Consider the following 19,580-nt stretch of genomic DNA (forward strand, 5'->3'; position numbering starts at 1 on the left):
CCAAACCAGCCAGGGCTGGTGTCCCTGATGGTCTCCGGGTCCTCCTCTCGCTGCCCCACTAGGGTGTGTTAGATGACAGGTATTGGGGTGTCTGACTCCCCAAGCCTGGGAGCTTCCCCAGGGCAGGGCCCCTGCTTGCCCAGCATGGAGCAGGCATGAAGGAGGTGTTATTAGGCATGTGCTGAATAAAGAGAGAGAGAGAGCGAGAGAGAGAGAGAGAGAGAGAGGTCAGACAAAACCCAGAGAACTTAAGTTAAAAAATGTAAGAAAAAAACAAAAATTATAGCCATCACTCATTCACACATTTATTAGGCACCTACTATGTGCCAGACTAGAGTTTTGAGGGGGACTGCACTCACAAGAGGAAGGATGGGGACAAACGGGCACAGGCAACCAAGGAGGTCCTGAGTCAGACCCCAGCAGGACGGCCCCTCGGCCCCCTCCCTCCCTGTGGCCCCCATGACCACCGGTGCCCAAGCCCAACCTGGCTCACTTGGGCCCAGCCGAGGGGGTGCCCAGCCACACGGATAGGCAAGCTGGCGGCTCCCCGAGTGAGCCCATAAAGTCGTCGTGTGAAATGCACCCAGGAATGAAACAGGGCAATAAATAAATGCCGCAGTGCAGGGAGGGCCATGGCTGCTTCGCCGGCAGCTCCCACCCCCACCCTGGTCCATGGACCAGCCCACCCACCTGTGGGATCATCCTTCTGATCGGAGGCCCACAAGCCCAGAGAGCTGATGTACCTGGTCCCACAGAACCTCACAGAAACCCCGCAGGGCAGGGATCACTGTCCCTTTATTACAGTTGGGAAAACGAGCTCAGAAAACCTGGGGGCCATCGGGGCCCATCCCCTGCTCAAAGTTAAAGGAGGAAACCCCGCCTCTGTGCCAGGCACCACACACAGGACCCCACTTTATCCTCCCAAAGACTTAATGAGGCAGTTCTATTTATTGTCAGCCCCACTTCACAGGAGGGGGGACCCAGGTTCAGAGAGGGTGTGTGGGTGTCTGAGGTCACACAGCATGAAGGAACAAAGGTTTCACCCCAAGGCTGACCGCAGTTTCCTGGCGAAACCCCGAGTCCTCACTAAGCTCCGGCTCCCCTTCAGCGTTAGAAGTGTGACTGTGGGGCTGTTCCCAGGAGCCTCTCCTGCCCAGCTCAGCCGGGTGCTGGGACTGCAAGGGGTGTGGCCACCTTAACTCCCAGCTGGGAGGCAGGATGGGGGAAGGGCCGCAGAGGGAGTTTTTCCTGAAGCCCCAGCTCACCTGTGAATCTCACTGCAGCCCTGGGTGTAGAGTGTGCATTAGAGGAGCACCTGGCTGACTGATGGGACTGCCCAGGGACTGGGGGGCAGCAGCAGCCGGGGCCCCTCCTCGCCAGGGCCGGCTGCAGAGCAGCTGCCTGGGATGGCCGGGGAGGCACTGAGCTTTCTCTGCTTCCTCCCGGGCAGCCTGGCTCTGGCAGGCTGCCTGCCGCAAGGGGGATCAAGGTGTGAGTCGATGAAAGGTTGTTTCATCTTGGAGTGGACACATTTTCCTCTTCTCTGGAGTGGAGAGGAAGGCACTTTGTACAACCGCTTACGGAATCGCAGGTGCGCGGGGGTGGGGGGTGGCACTGGCCCCAGCATGCAGTGGAGGCTCAAGAATGAGAGCCCACCATCACAGACCCTACCCTGGGCCAGGCTCTGGCCCTCAAGGAGCCCACATTCCACAGGACAGACACACAGACCAGTGACTGTGGTGTGGACAACAAATGGCCGGAGCTGAGCCAAGACCGCCACGCAGAGTTGTTCAGGGTGCGCACCATTCACACGCCGTGCAAGGTGCCAGTGCCAGGGGAGGACAGGCAGGCCCAGGTACGCCTGGGAGCCAGGGAGGGCTTCTAGGAGGAGGAGGAGGGCCTGAGAGCCAGGGAGGGCTTCTAGGAGGAGGGCCTGGGAGCCAGGGAGGGCTTCTAGGAGGAGGGGCCTGGGAGCCAGGGAGGGCTTCTAGGAGGAGGGGCCTGAGAGCCAGGGAAGGCTTCTAGGAGGAGGGGCCTGGGAGCCAGGGAGGGCTTCTAGGAGGAGGGGCCTGGAAGCCAGGGAAGGCTTCTAGGAGGAGGGCCTGAGAGCCAGGGAAGGCTTCTAGGAGGAGGGGGCCTGAGAGCCAGGGAGGGCTTCTAGGAGGAGGGCCTGAGAGCCAGGGAGGGCTTCTAGGAGGAGGGGGCCTGGGAGCCAGGGAAGGCTTCTAGGAGGAGGGCCTGAGAGCCAGGGAGGGCTTCTAGGAGGAGGGGGCCTGGAAGCCAGGGAAGGCTTCTAGGAGGAGGGCCTGAGAGCCAGGGAAGGCTTCTAGGAGGAGGGGGCCTGAGAGCCAGGGAGGGCTTCTAGGAGGAGGGCCTGAGAGCCAGGGAGGGCTTCTAGGAGGAGGGGGCCTGGGAGCCAGGGAAGGCTTCTAGGAGGAGGGCCTGAGAGCCAGGGAGGGCTTCTAGGAGGAGGGGTCCTGGGAGCCAGGGAAGGCTTCTAGGAGGAGGAGGGCCTGGGAGCCAGGGAAGGCTTCTAGGAGGAGGGGGCCTGGGAGCCAGGGAAGGCTTCTAGGAGGAGGAGGGCCTGAGAGCCAGGGAAGGCTTCTAGGAGGAGGGCCTGAGAGCCAGGGAAGGCTTCTAGGAGGAGGAGGGCCTGAGAGCCAGGGAGGGCTTCTAGGAGGAGGGGGCCTGGGAGCCAGGGAGGGCTTCTAGGAGGAGGGATCCTGGGAGCCAGGGAAGGCTTCTAGGAGGAGGGGTCCTGGGAGCCAGGGAGGGCTTCTAGGAGGAGGGCCTGAGAGCCAGGGAGGGCTTCTAGGAGGAGGGGGCCTGGGAGCCAGGGAAGGCTTCTAGGAGGAGGGGTCCTGGGAGCCAGGGAGGGCTTCTAGGAGGAGGGGGCCTGGGAGCCAGGGAGGGCTTCTAGGAGGAGGGCCTGAGAGCCAGGGAGGGCTTCTAGGAGGAGGGGGCCTGGGAGCCAGGGAAGGCTTCTAGGAGGAGGGGTCCTGGGAGCCAGGGAGGGCTTCTAGGAGGAGGGGGCCTGGGAGCCAGGGAGGGCTTCTAGGAGGAGGGGCCTGAGAGCCAGGGAGGGCTTCTAGGAGGAGGGCCTGAGAGCCAGGGAGGGCTTCTAGGAGGAGGGCCCTGGAGAACCAGGGAAGGCTTCTAGGAGGAGGGGCCTGGGAGCCAGGGAAGGCTTCTAGGAGGAGGGGTCCTGGGAGCCAGGGAGGGCTTCTAGGAGGAGGGGGCCTGGGAGCCAGGGAGGGCTTCTAGGAGGAGGGCCTGAGAGCCAGGGAGGGCTTCTAGGAGGAGGGCCCTGGAGAACCAGGGAAGGCTTCTAGGAGGAGGGGGCCTGAGAGCCAGGGAGGGCTTCTAGGAGGAGGGGCCTGGGAGCCAGGGAAGGCTTCTAGGAGGAGGGGGCCTGAGAGCCAGGGAGGGCTTCTAGGAGGAGGGGCCTGGGAGCCAGGGAAGGCTTCTAGGAGGAGGGGGCCTGGGAGCCAGGGAAGGCTTCTAGGAGGAGGGGGCCTGGGAGCCAGGGAGGGCTTCTAGGAGGAGGGCCTGAGAGCCAGGGAGGGCTTCTAGGAGGAGGGCCCTGGAGAACCAGGGAAGGCTTCTAGGAGGAGGGGCCTGAGAGCCAGGGAGGGCTTCTAGGAGGAGGGCCCTGGAGAACCAGGGAGGGCTTCTAGGAGGAGGGCCCTGGAGAACCAGGGAAGGCTTCTAGGAGGAGGGGCCTGAGAGCCAGGGAGGGCTTCTAGGAGGAGGGCCCTGGAGAACCAGGGAGGGCTTCTAGGAGGAGGGACCTGGAGAACCAGGGAAGGCTTCTAGGAGGAGGGGGCCTGGGAGCCAGGGAAGGCTTCTAGGAGGAGGGGCCCTGGAGAATCAGGGAGGGCTTCTAGGAGGAGGGACCTGGAGAACCAGGGAAGGCTTCTAGGAGGAGGGGTCCTGGGAGCCAGGGGGGGCTTCTAGGAGGAGGGGTCCTGGGAGCCAGGGAGGGCTTCTAGGAGGAGGGGGCCTGGGAGCCAGGGAAGGCTTCTAGGAGTAGGGACCTGGAGAACCAGGGAAGGCTTCTAGGAGGAGGGGCCCTGGAGAACCAGGGAAGGCTTGTAGGAGGAGGGGGCCTGAGAGCCAGGGAGGGCTTCTAGGAGGAGGGGCCTGGGAGCCAGGGAGGGCTTCTAGGAGGAGGGGCCCTGGAGAACCAGGGAAGGCTTCTAGGAGGGGGCATGCTTGAACTTGAAGTGGGGGATCAGAGCAGGAAAGGGCCAACTGGAGAGACGGTTCCCCAAGTTGCACATTTTGGGGACAACCTCCGCCACTCCTGCAGGATCCCTGTACCACCTGCACTATAATTTACTTCGTGTTTATTTCCAAAGCATCTTTCCCTTTTTACGTTAAAAATTTCAGCTTAAAAGGAGACTTTTATTACTGCCATAAACGGAAAATCAGCATCACTCGCCATAAATAGAAGTAAGTGTAAAAATAAACACTATGAAAACCAAACTGCGTCCGTAAATTCTAGCCAGGAAAGGTTGTTTATTGAAGGCTACGAGCCTCAGTCTCCATTCTCTCTCATTAACAACGGAGACAGGTAGGAGCTGGGCATCAGATCCAGAGCAGCTCCAGGCAGAGGCGTTCTCCTTGGTGAGAAGGGGTTTGGATGCAGGTCCTGCTGAAGATGGACAGCAACAGGCAGCCGCCCCCATCACCATCGCCGGCTCTGGCTTCCTGGGCCGCTGGCCCAGTCCCACCTCCGGGACCTTGCTGCCCACATGCCCAGAGCCCTTCCCAGACTCTCACCTACCAGAGCCCTGCCGAGCCTTCCAGCCTGGCTGGCAGCGCCCATGCTGTCTGACTCCCCATAAGGGTCCCTGTGCCTTGTACGTGGTGAGCACTAACACCTGTTTTAGGAGCCGGAGGGTCCGGGTGCAGCTTGCAGAATGAATGAACTTGTAGAAATGAATGGAGGACTCCCTCACGGTCCGTGCTGCTTCAGCCGGGGAAGGAACTTCCCAAGGCACTGATTTCAGCTGCCCCCAAATGGGGAACGAACATTATTTTTGTCTTAAAACAAACATGAATTTGTTATGGAATAAAATACAGAATTTATAAATTTTGAATGAAACAGGAGACATCAAAGAAAAGTTGGCCCTGGTGGGGAGCAGTTTACTCTCCTGCACGGGGCGAACCCCCAGCCTCCCATCTACACAGTCCCCGGCCTTATCTATCTCTGCAGCCTCGGGGTCCTCAGACCGTGCTCTGTGCACAGGAGTGTTTGTGTGGGCTCAGGGGGGAGGGGATCAGGAGGAAGGACAGGGGATGGGGAGGGTGGAGCCCAGGATTTACAGGTGAGGATGTAAGTTGCAACTCTGCCCTGACTTGCTGTGTGGCTTCATCTAAGTTGCTTCACTTCTCTGAGCTTCGCTTCCCACATGGGTCATGGCTTAAAGGCTTATTTTGAGGCTTCGATGAATTAATACCCGAGAAGAGCCTGTTTCAGGGTGTGGGACACAGTGGGGTGCCTCAACACCTGGTGGCATCCACTCCCTGCTGAGTTTTAGACACACATAAGCACATTCACCCACGTGGGGTCCCTGCTCAGCCTGGCTGATTGGGGAGCAGGGACTGCTCCACCCAGTAAAAATTAAAATAGCTAACACTTTTTTGAGCACTTACTACGCACTAAGTACCTGGTGATGCTGTGCCTTAGTTTCCTCATCTGTACAATGGGAATAATAACGACGACTTCAAAGGGTTGCTGTAAGGATTAAACGTGTTAAGATTTACAGCGCGGACTGCCTGGCAGGAGTAGGGCTATAGAGGTGTTTCCTTATTTAGTTAGTTCATTTCAACTTAAGTGAAAGTTACATAACAAACGAACCATTTTAATGTGGACAAATCAGCGCATGCAGTGCATTCACACTATTGTGCAGCCACCGCCTCTGTCTTGTCCCCGAACGCTCATCCGTCCGAAGGAAAACCTGTCCCCACTAAGCGGCCACCCTCCGACCTGGCAACCGCCGCCGCCTTCTCTGTGGCTGCGCCTGTGCGGCGTGTTGCACGGCACTGGAATCAGCAAATCCGGGTTCTTTCGGGATTGGCTCTCTTCACTTAGCACAATGTTTTTGAGGTTCACCCACATTGTAGCCCATACCTTTTTATAGAAGTGTTTCTTGAATAAAAAAAAATATCTCACCAAACCCCCAAAACAACCTGGGAAGTAGCCACTGTCATCACTCTCCTTACAGACGGGGAAACCGAGGCACAGAGAGGGCGGGGGCTGCCCAGGTCCCTCTGGAACCCTGACACCGCCAGGAGGCAGTGCTGGCCCGGCGGGGCGGGGGCGGGGCCCCCTCAGCCGAGCACAGGCAGGGAGGCAGCGGAACTGCCGATCAGGGAGATCTGAGCAGAGTGAAAATACCCTGGAACTTGCAGGAGTGTGGGAGGTGAGCAGGTTTCCCCAGTGGAATTCCCGCCTCCGCTTCCCACATGCCGGGGCTCCAGGGAGAGAAAGGCTTGGGAGGAAGAGCGGCGAGTGTGGAAATGTGCAGGGACCCAGAGGTGGGGAAGGCAAACACATTTCTCTTCATCCTCACCCGCACATCCTGCAGTCGGTGGGGTGAGCGCCCTGCGCGATGGCCAGTGAGGCTCAGAGAGGTCGGGTGGGGGCCAGGATCTGAGCCTGAGGGTCTGACCCCGAAGCCCAGGCTGCCTGCAGAGAGGGGGTGAATAGAGGAAGCAAAGGGAGGCTGCATCAGCCACAGGGATAAGCGGTGCCGAGAACCCCAGAAAGGAGCATCCCCAGGTGCACTGAGAAAGAGACCGAAAGTGGGAAATGTGGGGAGGCATCAGGGTGGAGCCATGGAGAACACAGCAGAGGGGGGAGGCAGAGCCCGGCACCAGAGACCAAGAAGAGGGGAGACCCTGAGGCGGACACCAGGAAGCAGGTTGCCCAGCAGGCAGGAGCAGAGTGCAGGGGGCATTGCCACCCCTCCCCCGCAGGGCCTGGCCTGGGTGGAACCCAGTACCCCACTTCCCAGCCCGTCCTCCTCCCCCAAGATTGCAGCAGTGAATATGTGGGCTCGAATCAGGCCGACCCGGATTTGAACAGCACTTTCTCGTGGTGGGCCAATGTCTGAACCTCAGTTTCCTTATCTGTCAAGTGGGTTCTGTGGGGGTTCAACGGGATCACACGTGCCTGTAAGTGTCTGGCACTGGTGAGCTCCCTGGGGCATGGTCACAGTGGTGATGACCAGGCTGCCTCTCACTGGCTGTCCTTACTCCAGCTTCTCTGTCCCCAAAGCTCCCACCCCCTTTCCTCACCTAGAGGACTAGTGCAGCCTGGTCTATTCAAACACAGGGACTATTCTAGAACCAGAGAATCCCCAGCTGAACAGTTCTGCCCCTTCCCAGGGCCTTTGCACTTACTGTTCCCTCTGCCTGGGAGGGGATGTAACAGAAAGCAGCAGAGCCGGGGTGGGGCCTGGGGCACCCAGCACCTAGCTGGAGTTCGGAACCACTTGTGGGCTCTCTGGGGGGTGAGGAGACCGGCTGGTGAGTCCCAGGGCCCTGCCCAGAGGCCTCCCGTCAGCTGACAGCCAGCCTGCCCTCCCCCCTCGCCTCTGCCTGCCTGAGACCATTAGTGCTGCTTCGTCTTGAGCGCTATTTCCACTGCCATGCGCTCTGGCCGCCGGGCCTCCATTAGGGACCCTTTCCCGGGGCCGATGACAGCCAGCAAACAGCTCCCCAGCGAGCTGGCCGTAATTGCTGCTGCCTTCGAGGCCGGAAATAATTTTTTCAAAACCTCACAAAGCAAAACAGACACCCTGCCCTCTGCTCTCGCCTTCCCCGCCCTTAGCGGGGAACCAAGCCTGAGGGTTCCAAGAAAGGGGGGTCAGTCAAGACCCCCAACCCTAAGAGACACCCTACATGCCAGGCCGGGGGGGAAACAAGTGTGGGCCCTTGCTCTGAACTAGGTGTGAGGCCCCCGGCCCACGCCCTGCTCGAGGCCTCAGTTTCCCCCTCTGCGGGATGGGCATGTTGATGGACGCCGGGGGACCTGATGGCGTGATCATGACGAGGCTCCGACAGGAGGTCTGGGCCTCTCTGGGGAGCCCCATGAAGCAGGAGGGAGAGAGCCAGAGGCAGGAGAGGTCGGGAGAGAGGCAGCCAGGGGAGGAAACTGCACAGGGAAAGGTCCCTTGTAGCTTCACCACTTGGTCATTCATTCTTTCATTCTCTTCTCACTCACTCAGCCGGCATTTCTTGAGTGCCTGCTCCACGCGGAAGTCATGGTGATATACGGAGCATATGCCTGTACAACCCGGGGACGTCATCTGAAGAGAGGTGTGTGCATGTATGTGTGCGTGTGTGTGTGTGTGTGTGCGTGTGCATGTGTGTGCGTGTGCGCAGACAGAGAGAAAGGGAGGACAGAAGTGAGAAGAGAGAGATGGATACAACAGACAGAGAAAGGGACAAAGAAAGATGAAGAGAGGTTTAAAGACAGAGATAGAAAGCAAAAAAGAAAGAGGCAGACAGAGAGACTCAGAGAGAGAAGGGGGGGGAGAGGGGAGAGGGGGACCAGAGGAAAGATCCAGAGAGTGGGGGACAGGCAGAGCCTTTGCCACAGATGGGCACTGTCAGCCCCTAATTGATAGCTCTGAGCGAGGCCCCCACTCCCTGCTCCAGCTCTAACCTCCCAGATGCTCCCAGAGCCTCTGTGCTCTGTCCCAAGGGCAACAGCTTGGAGGGGGCAGGGAGGTTAGTACTGAAGCAAAGTCTACGGGGCAGGGGAATCCAGCCTGGCCAGGACGCTAAAGGACCACCCAGGCTCCTTCCCACCCTGCCACAGCTCCTCAAAGCCCACGTGATCAATCACCCAAACACTCACTCCACACATTCGCTCAGACGGAAACACCAGCCCCTTGTAGAACACCCAGGCCGGTGCACCCAGGGTCACACGCATGCCCCAGGGTCCAACTGCCCTCGGACAGTGCCGGACTTAGATGGAGGGGCCTGACTCTCAGACCTGTACTCCTCAGCCAGACCCAGGCCCTCAGCATTTGTGAGGAAATCCCACAAGGCCAGGGCACTGCTCGGGATCCTGTTTGGCAGCCAGGAGCGGGACAGGTGAGCACCGCAGTCCCACACGCGGGGCTCAAGACTGGCTTTGCCATTCTACATCTGTGTGCCTTCGGGCAAGGGCCAGCACCCCGGTGAGCCTCAGTGTCCTCGTCTGTGAAATGGGAGCGCCCTCCTCATGGGCGGATGAGGACTAAAGGCGCCGAGGGAAGGGGGGTGGTAGGCACAGAAAACGCTTGATGAGCGTCGTCTGGTATTTCGGTTCCCAGACAGCGGAAGGCCACCGAGAGCTGAGCACCGGGTGCTGGATGGCATTCTATGCCAGTGCCAGTCCCTCTTCACCTGCTGAGTGGGGGACAGAAGACAGGGCTGGGGAGGGTACAGACCAAAGCCTTCCAGGCACTTGGAGCTTCAGTGAATTCAGCATGGTTCAGGTGGAGAAACTGAGGCCCAGGGAGGGGTGGGGACCTGCAGGCCACCCAGAACAAGAGCAGGGAAGGGAGGATAAACACCCAAGGCCCATGTTCCCTGTCCCGCCTCTGGTACTTTAACTCGGAGCTGAAGTGAAGTCACAAAGGAGTCCCTGTGCCCACCCCTCCACAGCAAAGGGCCCTACCCCTGCCCCCTCCACGTGGGAGCGCCACCGAGTGGGCCCTTACCCCAGCACCGGCACTAATGCTGTGTGACAGACAGGTCACTCACTGTGCTCCGGCTTCTGCCCACTCCACCCGTCTGCTTTTCGGGGAGATAAAGCAGGAATCCCCCTCCAGAACATCCCCAGCTAATAATCGGTGGGGTCCATGCCCTGGCTGGTCTGGCTCTCAGCGGTTAGTGTCGGCCGCCGACCAAAGGGTCGGGAGTTTGATTCCTGGTCAAGGGCATGTGCCTCAGCTGCAGGTTCCCAAGCCCCAGTGAGGGGTGCAGGAGGCAGCCAACTGATGTCGCTCTCACCTCGATGTTTCTCTCTCTCTCTCCTCTCTTCCCCTCCTTCCTTGCCACTCAATCTAAAAACCGATGGAAAATATCCTTGAATAAGGATTAACAAAATAATAATAACAACAACAACAACAATAATAATAATGATAATAGTTGGTGGGGTCCAGCTTGCACACTTTCTGTGATGAGCAGTTTGCTACTGAATACCCTCACTGCTTTGGGGGTGAGTACCCTTCTCCGGGCTGAACATCGCGTCAGCTTCTTAACTTTCAGCACAATTTTTGCATGTATTTTTTTATAGGTTTAGTTGTCTGAACAAGACACTTATCTGTCTTCTTCACTGATACATCTCCAGTGGCTTAAAGAGCCTGGTACATGGCAGGCGCTCAGCCAATATCTCTGGAAGGAAGAAAGGAAGGAGGGAAGGAAGGAAGGAAGGAAGGAAGGAAGGAAGGAAGGAAGGAAGGAAAGAAGGAAGGAAGGAAGGAAGGAAGGAAGGAAGGAAGGAAGGAAGGAAGGAAGGAAGGAAGGCCGACACGTCCAATGCACGGCCGTTAGGCCAGTGGTTTCCCGGAGGAGAAGTAGGGAGCATGAGGCGGGAGGGTTGGCCTGTGGGCCAGCACGTCCCCGGTCCTTCCTTCCCACACACGACGTGCCTGTGTGCTAGTGTGACCTTCATGTCTTCCTATAAACTAACCCACTCTTTTTAAATATCCGCGCTAGTGTCATTCTAAGCAATCATGTCCGTGGAATCACAGTTTTGATGTACTGCTTATGTTTTTCTAATCCGCGTTAAAATAAATGCATAACTATTCAAATGTAAGATTCTGCCTAAAACCATCTCTCAGGTAGGACCCCATCTGCTGAGGGTCCCCACGGGTCTTGAAGAAGGACTTCAACTTGGGTGGTGGCTCCCAGGAAGGGGAGGGGACACGGCGTGGGCAGGGGACCTGCAGGGACAGCCCTCTGGCCCTCCGTTTCCCCCTCACTTCTCCACAGCAGCAGGCACTGGGGGGAACCAGTGGGTGGGCTCTGGGTCCCAGGGTCACCAGCTGGTAGAAGGGTGGGTTTCTCCCCCCAGTGACAGCACCATCCTTTTCGGATGAAGTCTCACCGGGTCTGGGAGAAGAGGACACACCCTGCAGCCCCAGTCCCCTCCGGCTGTAGCATCCCCGGCGCCAGGGGCTGGGCCTGCCAGGTGAGGCCTCACTCACCCAGGGCGTCCTTGCCGTGGGCAGTAAGGATGAGGAAGGGCTCCAATTTTGTAGCTTTTCTACTAAAACCCTGGATTCCTATGAAATTAAAATTATGTGAATGTTAAAAGTACATTAACTCGAGCAAAATGTTTCAGAATTCGGACCCCAGACCTCAGCCTTGTGCTTCTTGCCATCTGTTCCCTGCCCCCTCCCTGTGCTGGGCGTGGTAGTGGGTGCCAGGACGCAAGGGACTCTTGACCTGTCCCCGCCCTGGCGCCCCCAGTCATTACCATATGGGGATTGGGGGATGAGAGTGCCCAGATTCTGGCGTCTGTGTGCCCAGCTGGCCCCAGAGTCCCTTCGAGGCTGCCTCTTCCCATAACCCCATCAACAACTGCTTGAGTCCCTACAGTCCAAGGTCATGACCAAGCACCAGGAGGTGGGCTTGCTTCATGCCACCATCTTTCCCCTCTTTCCGACACCCACCCTTGTGTGGGCGCTTACGTCACTGTTCACACCACTACTGCTCTCCCCGCCCACTTGATTGCCTCAACCCCGAGCACAGCGGGAAGGTCACTGAGGCCGAGTTTTGGTCTGGGTTTGCCGCTGAGGCTCCCCTCCCACACCCAGGGAGGTCACCACGGTCCTGTCCCCATTCCCTCCTTCCCCTGGGGACCTTGTACCCTGGAGCCACATTCCTGGGTTCAAATCCAGGCTCCTACGCTTGCTCGGCGTATGACCTTGGGCCAGCTTTTAACCTCCCTGCAGGGAAAGTCCCTCCTTTTAGCTTCCTTCTGAGGATAAGATGAGATGATATCATTGAAGGCCCTCGCAGGACAAACATTTGCTTCTCTCCCTGTTCAGACTTGGATAAGGTGATTCTAAAAGTCAAATACCTCCCAGGAAATTTGAGGCGAATGCTCTCTTGCCCATGGCCTCGGTCTTCCCCTCCGTGAAAGGGGTTGAGGAAGATGGTCCAAGGGGCCTTGCTGGCTGGGTCTGAGTCTTGGTGATTCATTCCAAGTGCTCCACCTCCTGCCCTGGCAGTGGGTAGGGACCACTCTCCCATAGACCCTGACCTTGTCCACCTGTAGGACACTTCCCCAACACCCCTGCTGTCACCATGGCGATGAGCCGAATTCCCCATCCTGCTGGCCGCTGCTGCCTGCAGCTCCCCTTGCTTGGGGAAAGGCTGCAGGGGCCGCTGATGGGCACGGTGTCAACACCAATTGGTGTGAAGGACTTGGGGGAAAACCACTTGTCAGGGCCAATTCCCTACAGGAGGCCAGGAAACCCTCAGCCCAAGGCAGAGTGTTTATGGGCATAATTGATAGAATAATCACTAACACTGGAGAAAACGTGGACACGTTTTTAACATCATAACCTTCGGAAGACAGGATTCCGTTTTCTCCATCTCCCAGCCACCAAACTAGCCAGCTTACTGACGGCGAGATACCAACAGTTCGGTAAGGAACACAAGAAAGCCAGAGTCATTTTTCAGTACCAGGCTGTTTGCCAAATGGCCCAGCGGCCCCCTCCTCCCCCAGTGCCCCACTGCTCCCTGCTGGAAACAGATAGAACCTCGGGACAGGGAATCACTCAATGGACAGAGCGCCGGCCAAGTCAGGATCTTTGTCTGCATCAGGGTGCATTAATAATTGAAGGTGCTGGCCTAGGTCTGTGTGTGTGTGTGTGTGTGTGTGTGTGTGTGTGTGGCGAGGTGAGGTGAGAGGATGGATGCCTGTTGTGTGTAAGGCTTCCTGGGGCTTCTCCCAGGTTCCACACACCTACTCCAGCCCGGACCTTTTCCCTCTCTCGCAAAACCAGACCAAACCAGCAGCGCCTGGCACTAGACACTTTCCCACCCCTACATGTGGGGATACCAAAAGGAGTGGCTCCCAGATTCCAGGCTGCAGGGGAATCACCAAGGAAGCTTATTAAAATGCAGATTCCAGGGTTCCATAAACAATCATTTTGGCCAGTGGGCCTAGGTAAACCCTGGATCTGCATTTAATAAACTCTCCGGGTGATCCCAAGACAGGGGGTCTGCAAAGATCCTGCCTCTGGACTCCTGCCTCAACGAATTCTGAAAAGATTACTGGAGAAGGAGTCCAGCCCCGCTGACATTGTCTAACTTGCACGTGGCCTCGGCAAGACCCTGTCTTCTTTCTGAGCAGCTGGTTCTCCTCGGTGGAGCCCATTGCTGTACCAGTTCTCAGGGGAGCTAGAAGGAGTGTGCTGGGTTGGGACTGTGCCGGGGAAGAAGTCTTGTCACGTGCCCTGCCAAGCCCACCTCGAGGCTTCCTGAAGAAGGCAGGCCCAGAACCGCCAGACACACCTTTATTCTAGGCACAGCTCTCCAGCTCCCCGCACAGACTCGGTGACCTTGGGCAAGTCCCTGGTCCTCTCTGAACCTCAGGATCCTCTCATATCCAACGCCAGCCTTCCATGAATAGTGTCCGTGTTAGTGAGCGGACACTGGCAGGGTTTGGCAGCACCTAGCACACAGTAGGTGTTTCATAAATGTTAGTTCCCTTTCCTCCCACCTCTGCTGTGCTCATGGCAGTGAGCTAACCCTCTCTGATAAGGAAAAATCAAGATAGCTGCTACTTATTGAGTACCTACTAGGAACAGACACTGACCATCACCACCCCAGCCTCCAAATTCCTGATGACTCCCTAAAAGCATGCACCATTCATTCCCCCATTCATTCTTCGTGCCTTTTAAAAGCTCTCTGTGAAGTGAGCTGAAGGGAGGTAGCGAGGAGATGGGAAACAAGACAGATGTCCTTGAAGACCCATCTGACCACGGGCTCTCCCTGTGACAAGCCCTAGGTCAGGCAGGCAGAAGGCATTAGCCTGGCTGCCGGGCTGGGCTCCGATTGAGCTGGAGAGGTAAGCAGCCAGCTAGCAGTTGGAGTCAGTGGGTCTCTCCCCAGGAGCCCCCCTTCTAGCTCCACCCCCACAGCAGACATGGAGACACCTTCCTAACCCGGCCACATTTCCTGAATCAGCTGAGGACATGCGGAGCCTAGGAATAATGAAACGATCAGGCTCCAATCTGCTAAACAGCAATTTCTGGGCTTTTTCAGCACACACAGCTTTTATCAAATTGGTATTCTCCTCCTGAACACAAATGGCTTATTAGACATGACCCACTTATTCACTGCGTCTCACTATCATTAATAACAGTTTCTTTTTGTGATTAAGTGAGGCTCCAAACCCTTCCTGTGGTGGCGGGCGCTTGGCCCCGCAGAGGGGCAGCCGTGTGGGCTCCTCGGCAGCCACTATTTGGTGACTTTGAACCTTGCGATGTTGGGGAGAGGCAGTCTGGCCCCTGCAGAGTTGCCTGGCCTCCTCATTTCTTGAGGGATAAAAGGAGCCCCAAAGGGGTGATTCACTTTCCCAGAGCCACATCTGGGAAAAGCCAGGTTCCCCAGTAGGCTGCTGTGCTGTTTCCATGGAGCCCCTCCTCCTCTGGGCCTGGTAGCTGACTCTCCAGGGCTCAGAGGGGACATGAGAGCTGGTGGGACAGAGCTGTGCTCCTAAGCACACCTGGCACCAGAGAGTCGGTGGAGACGGCCACACAAAGGACAAGCCCTGCTTCCCTATTGGGGGCCACCTCGGGAACTCAGGAATAAGAGTGGCACCCAAATCCTTGGGGTCTGGTGCCCCAGGGACAGGTGACCATAAACCTCAGAGCCCCAGGCCTCACATCTCTCAGGACTGCAAACTCAGGAAAGCCCTTCCTTGGAAAAACCTCCCAGAGTAAGTTTCAACCGTGCCAAGGAAATGAGCGGAGCGAGGAGGGGAGCGGAAGAGGAATTCCCAGTTTCCCTTGAATGGGAGGGAATCTGACAGGGAGACGAATGTCCTGGAAAAAGCACTGTCTTTTCCGACAGACCCCGGGGCCGGTCCCAGCTCAGCCACTCATTCACTGTGTGACCTTGGGCAAGTCCCTACTCCTCTCTGAGCCTTGGCTTCTCCATCTGGAAACTGAGGATTCGAATAACCGTTCTCCTATTTACCACTGCTCCAAACAGATCGGTAGAAATTAGATGAGGGATGTAAAGGGTGCATAAATGATACACCGAGCAGTCACTATCAAATGTGGTAAGGCAGAGAGGGTGCAGGGAGTCATAGTTCTCAAAAAGCAGAGACCCTGAGAACTTTTGAAGCCCCCACACCCCCTGGAGAAATCCCACTCACTCATCACATCCCAGTAAATCCAAAGCTGTCTCTATCTGTCCCCACCCTACGCCCCCCACCCCCATCCCAGAACTCACTCTTTCCCATAAGAATAAATCACCCAGTTCTCTGCCTGCCTTTTGTTCAAACCTTCCCCCAGCCCTGGGCACTCAGTGCCCAGCACTGGTTCTGCAGCCCCCCCCCCCCCAGATTGGGGGCCTCTGCAGGGAAGGGAAGGATGGAGGAAGGGTCTCCATTTTATCTATGTCTGGTCCTTACACTGAAGCCTGGCTAACAGGGGACAGGGGCCCCCACAGCTGCCAGCCTCAGACCATCCAACTCTGCTGCCAACTTGGAATCCTCTGGGGCTAGAAGGAGCTCTGGCACTTCGGCAACTAGTGCTGGGAATGCTTGCTCCCTGGCTCCCTGGCTCCCACCGCGGCTGGAGTTGAGATCTCCCACATTTCAGTCCTCCAAGGCAGAGGATAATGGTGAGTGGTGGTACCCTACAGAGGGATGGGAGGGGTTTCCTGCCCACCTCCAGAAGCAGACAAAAATATCTGATATCCTTTTCCCCTTCTATGCCTTTGGCTGGAAGCAGTGATCCCAACTATCCCAGTGTCTTTGCTGGGCTCCCGCCAAGCCTCAGTCCCTGAGATACACCCACCCAATAGGGGTGGCTGCCGCCCCAGGATCCCAGTCCTCAAGAGGCAGTGTCTTCTGCCCTCCAGGTGTCCCAGTGGCATAAGGGGCAAATGAGAGGGAGGGGACAAGGGCAGCTGTGGGGTTAAACCCACAAAGGGGAAAGGCAGATGGGCAGGGAAAGGTGGGTGAGCAAAGTGTGTTCACAAGTGTGTGTGTGTTTGCCAGTATTTCTGCAGGCGGGCGGGCGGGCAAGAGTTGTGCAGAGTGTGTGAGCCAGAAAGCCAGCTGGCAGGGTGTGAGCCCACAGCCATAGCGTCTGATGTGTGTGTGTAGCGGGCATAAGTGTGCGTGCTTATGAGTGAGGAGGGGGAACTGAGAAGGTGTCTGGAGACGTGTGAGGGTAGGAGTTGTGAGTGTGAGAAACAGTGCCTGTGGCTGTGAATGTCTGTGTGGTCGTGGGGGGTGTGTATCGGCGAGAGTAGGTGTGGGGGGAGAAAGTGGCTCTCTGTGAGAGCCGGATCCGGATCTGGGGTGCGCACAGGGTGCCCCTCCTCCGCAGGGGTGGCCAGGATGCTAGGGCAGGTCTATGGACCCGGCAGAGGGCGCCCAGGGACTCCCACCAAGGCCCGCGCGGGTTCGAGCCTGGGGACCGCCAAGTTGGAGCGGCGCAGCCCGGGTGGGGTTTGGTGGGGAAGTCCGCGGGGGCGGCGACCGAACTCACCGTGGCCGGAGACATGGTTGTCCCAGGGCGCGTGGCCGGCGGGCCGCGTGGCGCCGCCGAGTTGCAGGAAAAGTGCCAGGTAGTGGAGGGCGCCCAGCGCCACCGCGAGCGGGGCCCCCATGGTGCGCGCTCGGGCCGGGGGCGCCGCCGCCTCACATCGGGGCTCAGGAGACCGCAGACCCTGCGCCCGCCGTCCCCTGCCGGGTGCGGCCTGGCTGCCCGGCTGCGACCGCTGCCCCTTGCCGCTGAGCCCGGCCCGACGCGGCCCCAGCCCTCGCCCGGCTCCGGCCCAGCCCCGGCTGCCGGTAGCGAGCGCACGCCCAGCCGGCCGCCTCCGACTGCGGGACTCTTCCCCTCCGCGGAAGGCCACTGTGCTCGGCGCCGGCGCCGCCGCACCCCCGCCCTCCCACTCTCTCCCTCCCACCCCGAGGAGGCGGTGGCGGAGGGATCTGCCGCTTGATTTATCATCAAAGTTTTGCCCAGGCTGGGATTTTTAAAGCGGTACCCGCAACTTCCCCCGCCAGAGAGCACAGGTAGGGCGTGGGGTGGGGTGGAGGAAGCCACCCCAGGGACCCGGTTCCCTCAAAGCATAAAACAACTGGCTTCAGAAGCAGAAATACTATCCAGCGGGATAAGAAGGAAACCAATCCACCTGCCGCCACCCAGCGCGCTGAGAGGGACTCTTCAACTTTGCTAGCAGGGCGGGGCCAGGGCCAGGGGGCAGGTGAGGGTGGAGGTGACAGTGAGGTAAGGTAGAAACCAGGGCTAGGACACAAAAGGCCTGATGATAGCCCTGCCGCAGCTTTTGGCTTCCTGTGTGATCATGTCCGGGTGTCTACCCCTGTCTGAACCTCTTGGTCTTCATCTGAAAAATGGGAATTATACCTGCCTCCAGAGGTCGTGGTGAGTATTTACAACATCGTGTGTGTAAAGCGCTTAACATAATGCCGCCCTTATAGTAGGAGCTCAATAGTTACTACTGTTGTTGTTCCCCTCTCTGGGGGGAGGCAGGCCAGGTGCTGGGGCTCCTTCTAACAGAGTTGCTGGGCCCAGTGCTCTTTCTTTTCTGAACTCCAGGGTTCCCTTCCTAGGACGACTGGGCCCGATGGAATACAGGGGAAGTGGGCCCTGGCCAGTTTTGCTCAGCGGTTAGAGCGTCGGCCTGCGGTCCGGAGAGACCCGGGTTCGGTTCCCGCTAAGGGCACGCACTTCGGTTGCAGTTTGTCCCCGGCCCTGGTTGGTCGTGCGGGTGGCAGCCACTCGATGTGTCCCTTCACGTCGATGTTTCTCTCTCTCTCTCCCTTCCTCTCTCTCCCTCCCACTCTATCTGTACAAAAAAAAAAAAAAAAAGGGAAAAATATCCTCGGGTGAGGATTAAAAAAACAACAACAAACGAATACAGGGGAAGTGGGATAATGAAGCCATTCCCATTCCCAAGAGCAGGAATCCAAGTAGATCCTCTGATCCCTTCCCTGACCGATTTATTGGGGCTGTTGGGAGAGACCTTCAGTACAGATACAAGGGCGGATTTGCGGCCCCATTTAAAAGATGAGGAAACACATTACATTAGAGGAGTATCTTCTCCGAGGTCCCACAGCCAGTCTGGGCGAGGTCGCTGACTCCTGAGCAGGGTCTCTCCTTCTCTCATCCCTGGTCCTGTTTCGGGCCTCTCTGCGGAGGTCTCAGCACCATGGAGGGGAACAGCGCCAGCCCCAGCAACCAGCCTGTAGGCCTCAAGGACCGCGCCTCGGCTGGCTCCGAGATGCGAGGATTCAGCACTGCGGACAGAGCCACCCAAGTCCTCACAGGCCCTGGCCCCGGCTGTAGTCGGCACCGCAGATGCCCCGCTCCCCCTTCCAAATCACAGGTGGATCCTGTGGACAGTATGTAGACAGCGCCCCAAGTTTGAGAATGGGGTTAGAGCCCTAGGGACAGTCCCCCACCTCTCTGTCTTTACTCTGTCCTCTCATTCCCCCTTCTAATATTATGACGGGCAGCACACCTGATGGGGTCTGTGGTCGCCAGCAAATATCCAGTTCCTTAAAAACTGGCTAGTCCCCTGAAGTGTCGCACACTTACAAATACTGTGTTTCAACACGACTGACAGCCCCCGGCGCCGCGCTGTTTCAGCACCACGGACAGATCCTCGCGGTCATTCCAGCTTCTTGGGCCCACTTTCACAGGAGGAAGGGGTCGTTTCTGTTTTTGTTTTTTCCAGATTGACCCACTTCTCACTTCTTCCCCACACAGAGGTGTTATTTAAGTTCTCTGAGGATGACCAGGTGTCTTGGACTCCACAAAAGTGTTTTCTCATTGATTAATTCAAGGCAAAAGACTCCACTACTCCCATTATAAAGATGAAGAAAGTAAGAATCTCTGAAGATCACGTAGCAGCTCCAAGACTGATACCCAGGACTCTTTCAATTTCAGCCCGAGGCATCTCTTGGAGAATGTGGTGGCAAAAGTGGGTCTCAAATTCTCTTAAACCACAGATTGGCGGGAGAGGAGGCACAGGCAAGAAGACAGGGAGAGAGAGATTAGGAGAGTGAAAACAGAGATTGCTTGGGGGCTGCAGAGGAAGGAGGTCAGGATGGGACAACAGCTGCTCTGCCACTAACCCACTGGCTGACCTTCAGAGGTCCTTTCTCCTCGTAGTCTGGGACAGGGTTAAACCCAGTAACCTCTAAGGTTCCTTCAAGGACAGACCTACAGGGATTTTATGGCTTTGAAAAGGCTCATGCTGTAATGGCTCTGCTCAAAACCCTCCAGTGGCCTTGTTTATTAGAGAAATCCTGACTTCTCTAGTTTGCATTCAAAGTCCCAGCCTCA

At 57.6% G+C, this 19,580-nt stretch overlaps 1 protein-coding gene across 1 annotated transcript in view; it reads right to left on the reverse strand.

Annotated features, from left to right (window-relative positions):
• Positions 1-16,872, reverse strand: part of VSTM2L (V-set and transmembrane domain containing 2 like) — a 34,329-nt gene extending 17,457 nt beyond the window's left edge. Inside the window, exon 1 of the mRNA XM_036245837.1 lies at positions 16,752-16,872. Within this exon, the coding sequence (XP_036101730.1) occupies positions 16,752-16,872 (121 nt within the window). The remainder of the gene's footprint in view (positions 1-16,751) is intronic.
• Between the last annotated feature and the right edge of the window lie 2,708 nt (positions 16,873-19,580).

This window comes from Molossus molossus, unplaced genomic scaffold, assembly GCF_014108415.1.
Source record: "Molossus molossus isolate mMolMol1 unplaced genomic scaffold, mMolMol1.p scaffold_m16_p_6, whole genome shotgun sequence".
In the NCBI taxonomy this organism is placed as follows: domain Eukaryota; kingdom Metazoa; phylum Chordata; class Mammalia; order Chiroptera; family Molossidae; genus Molossus; species Molossus molossus.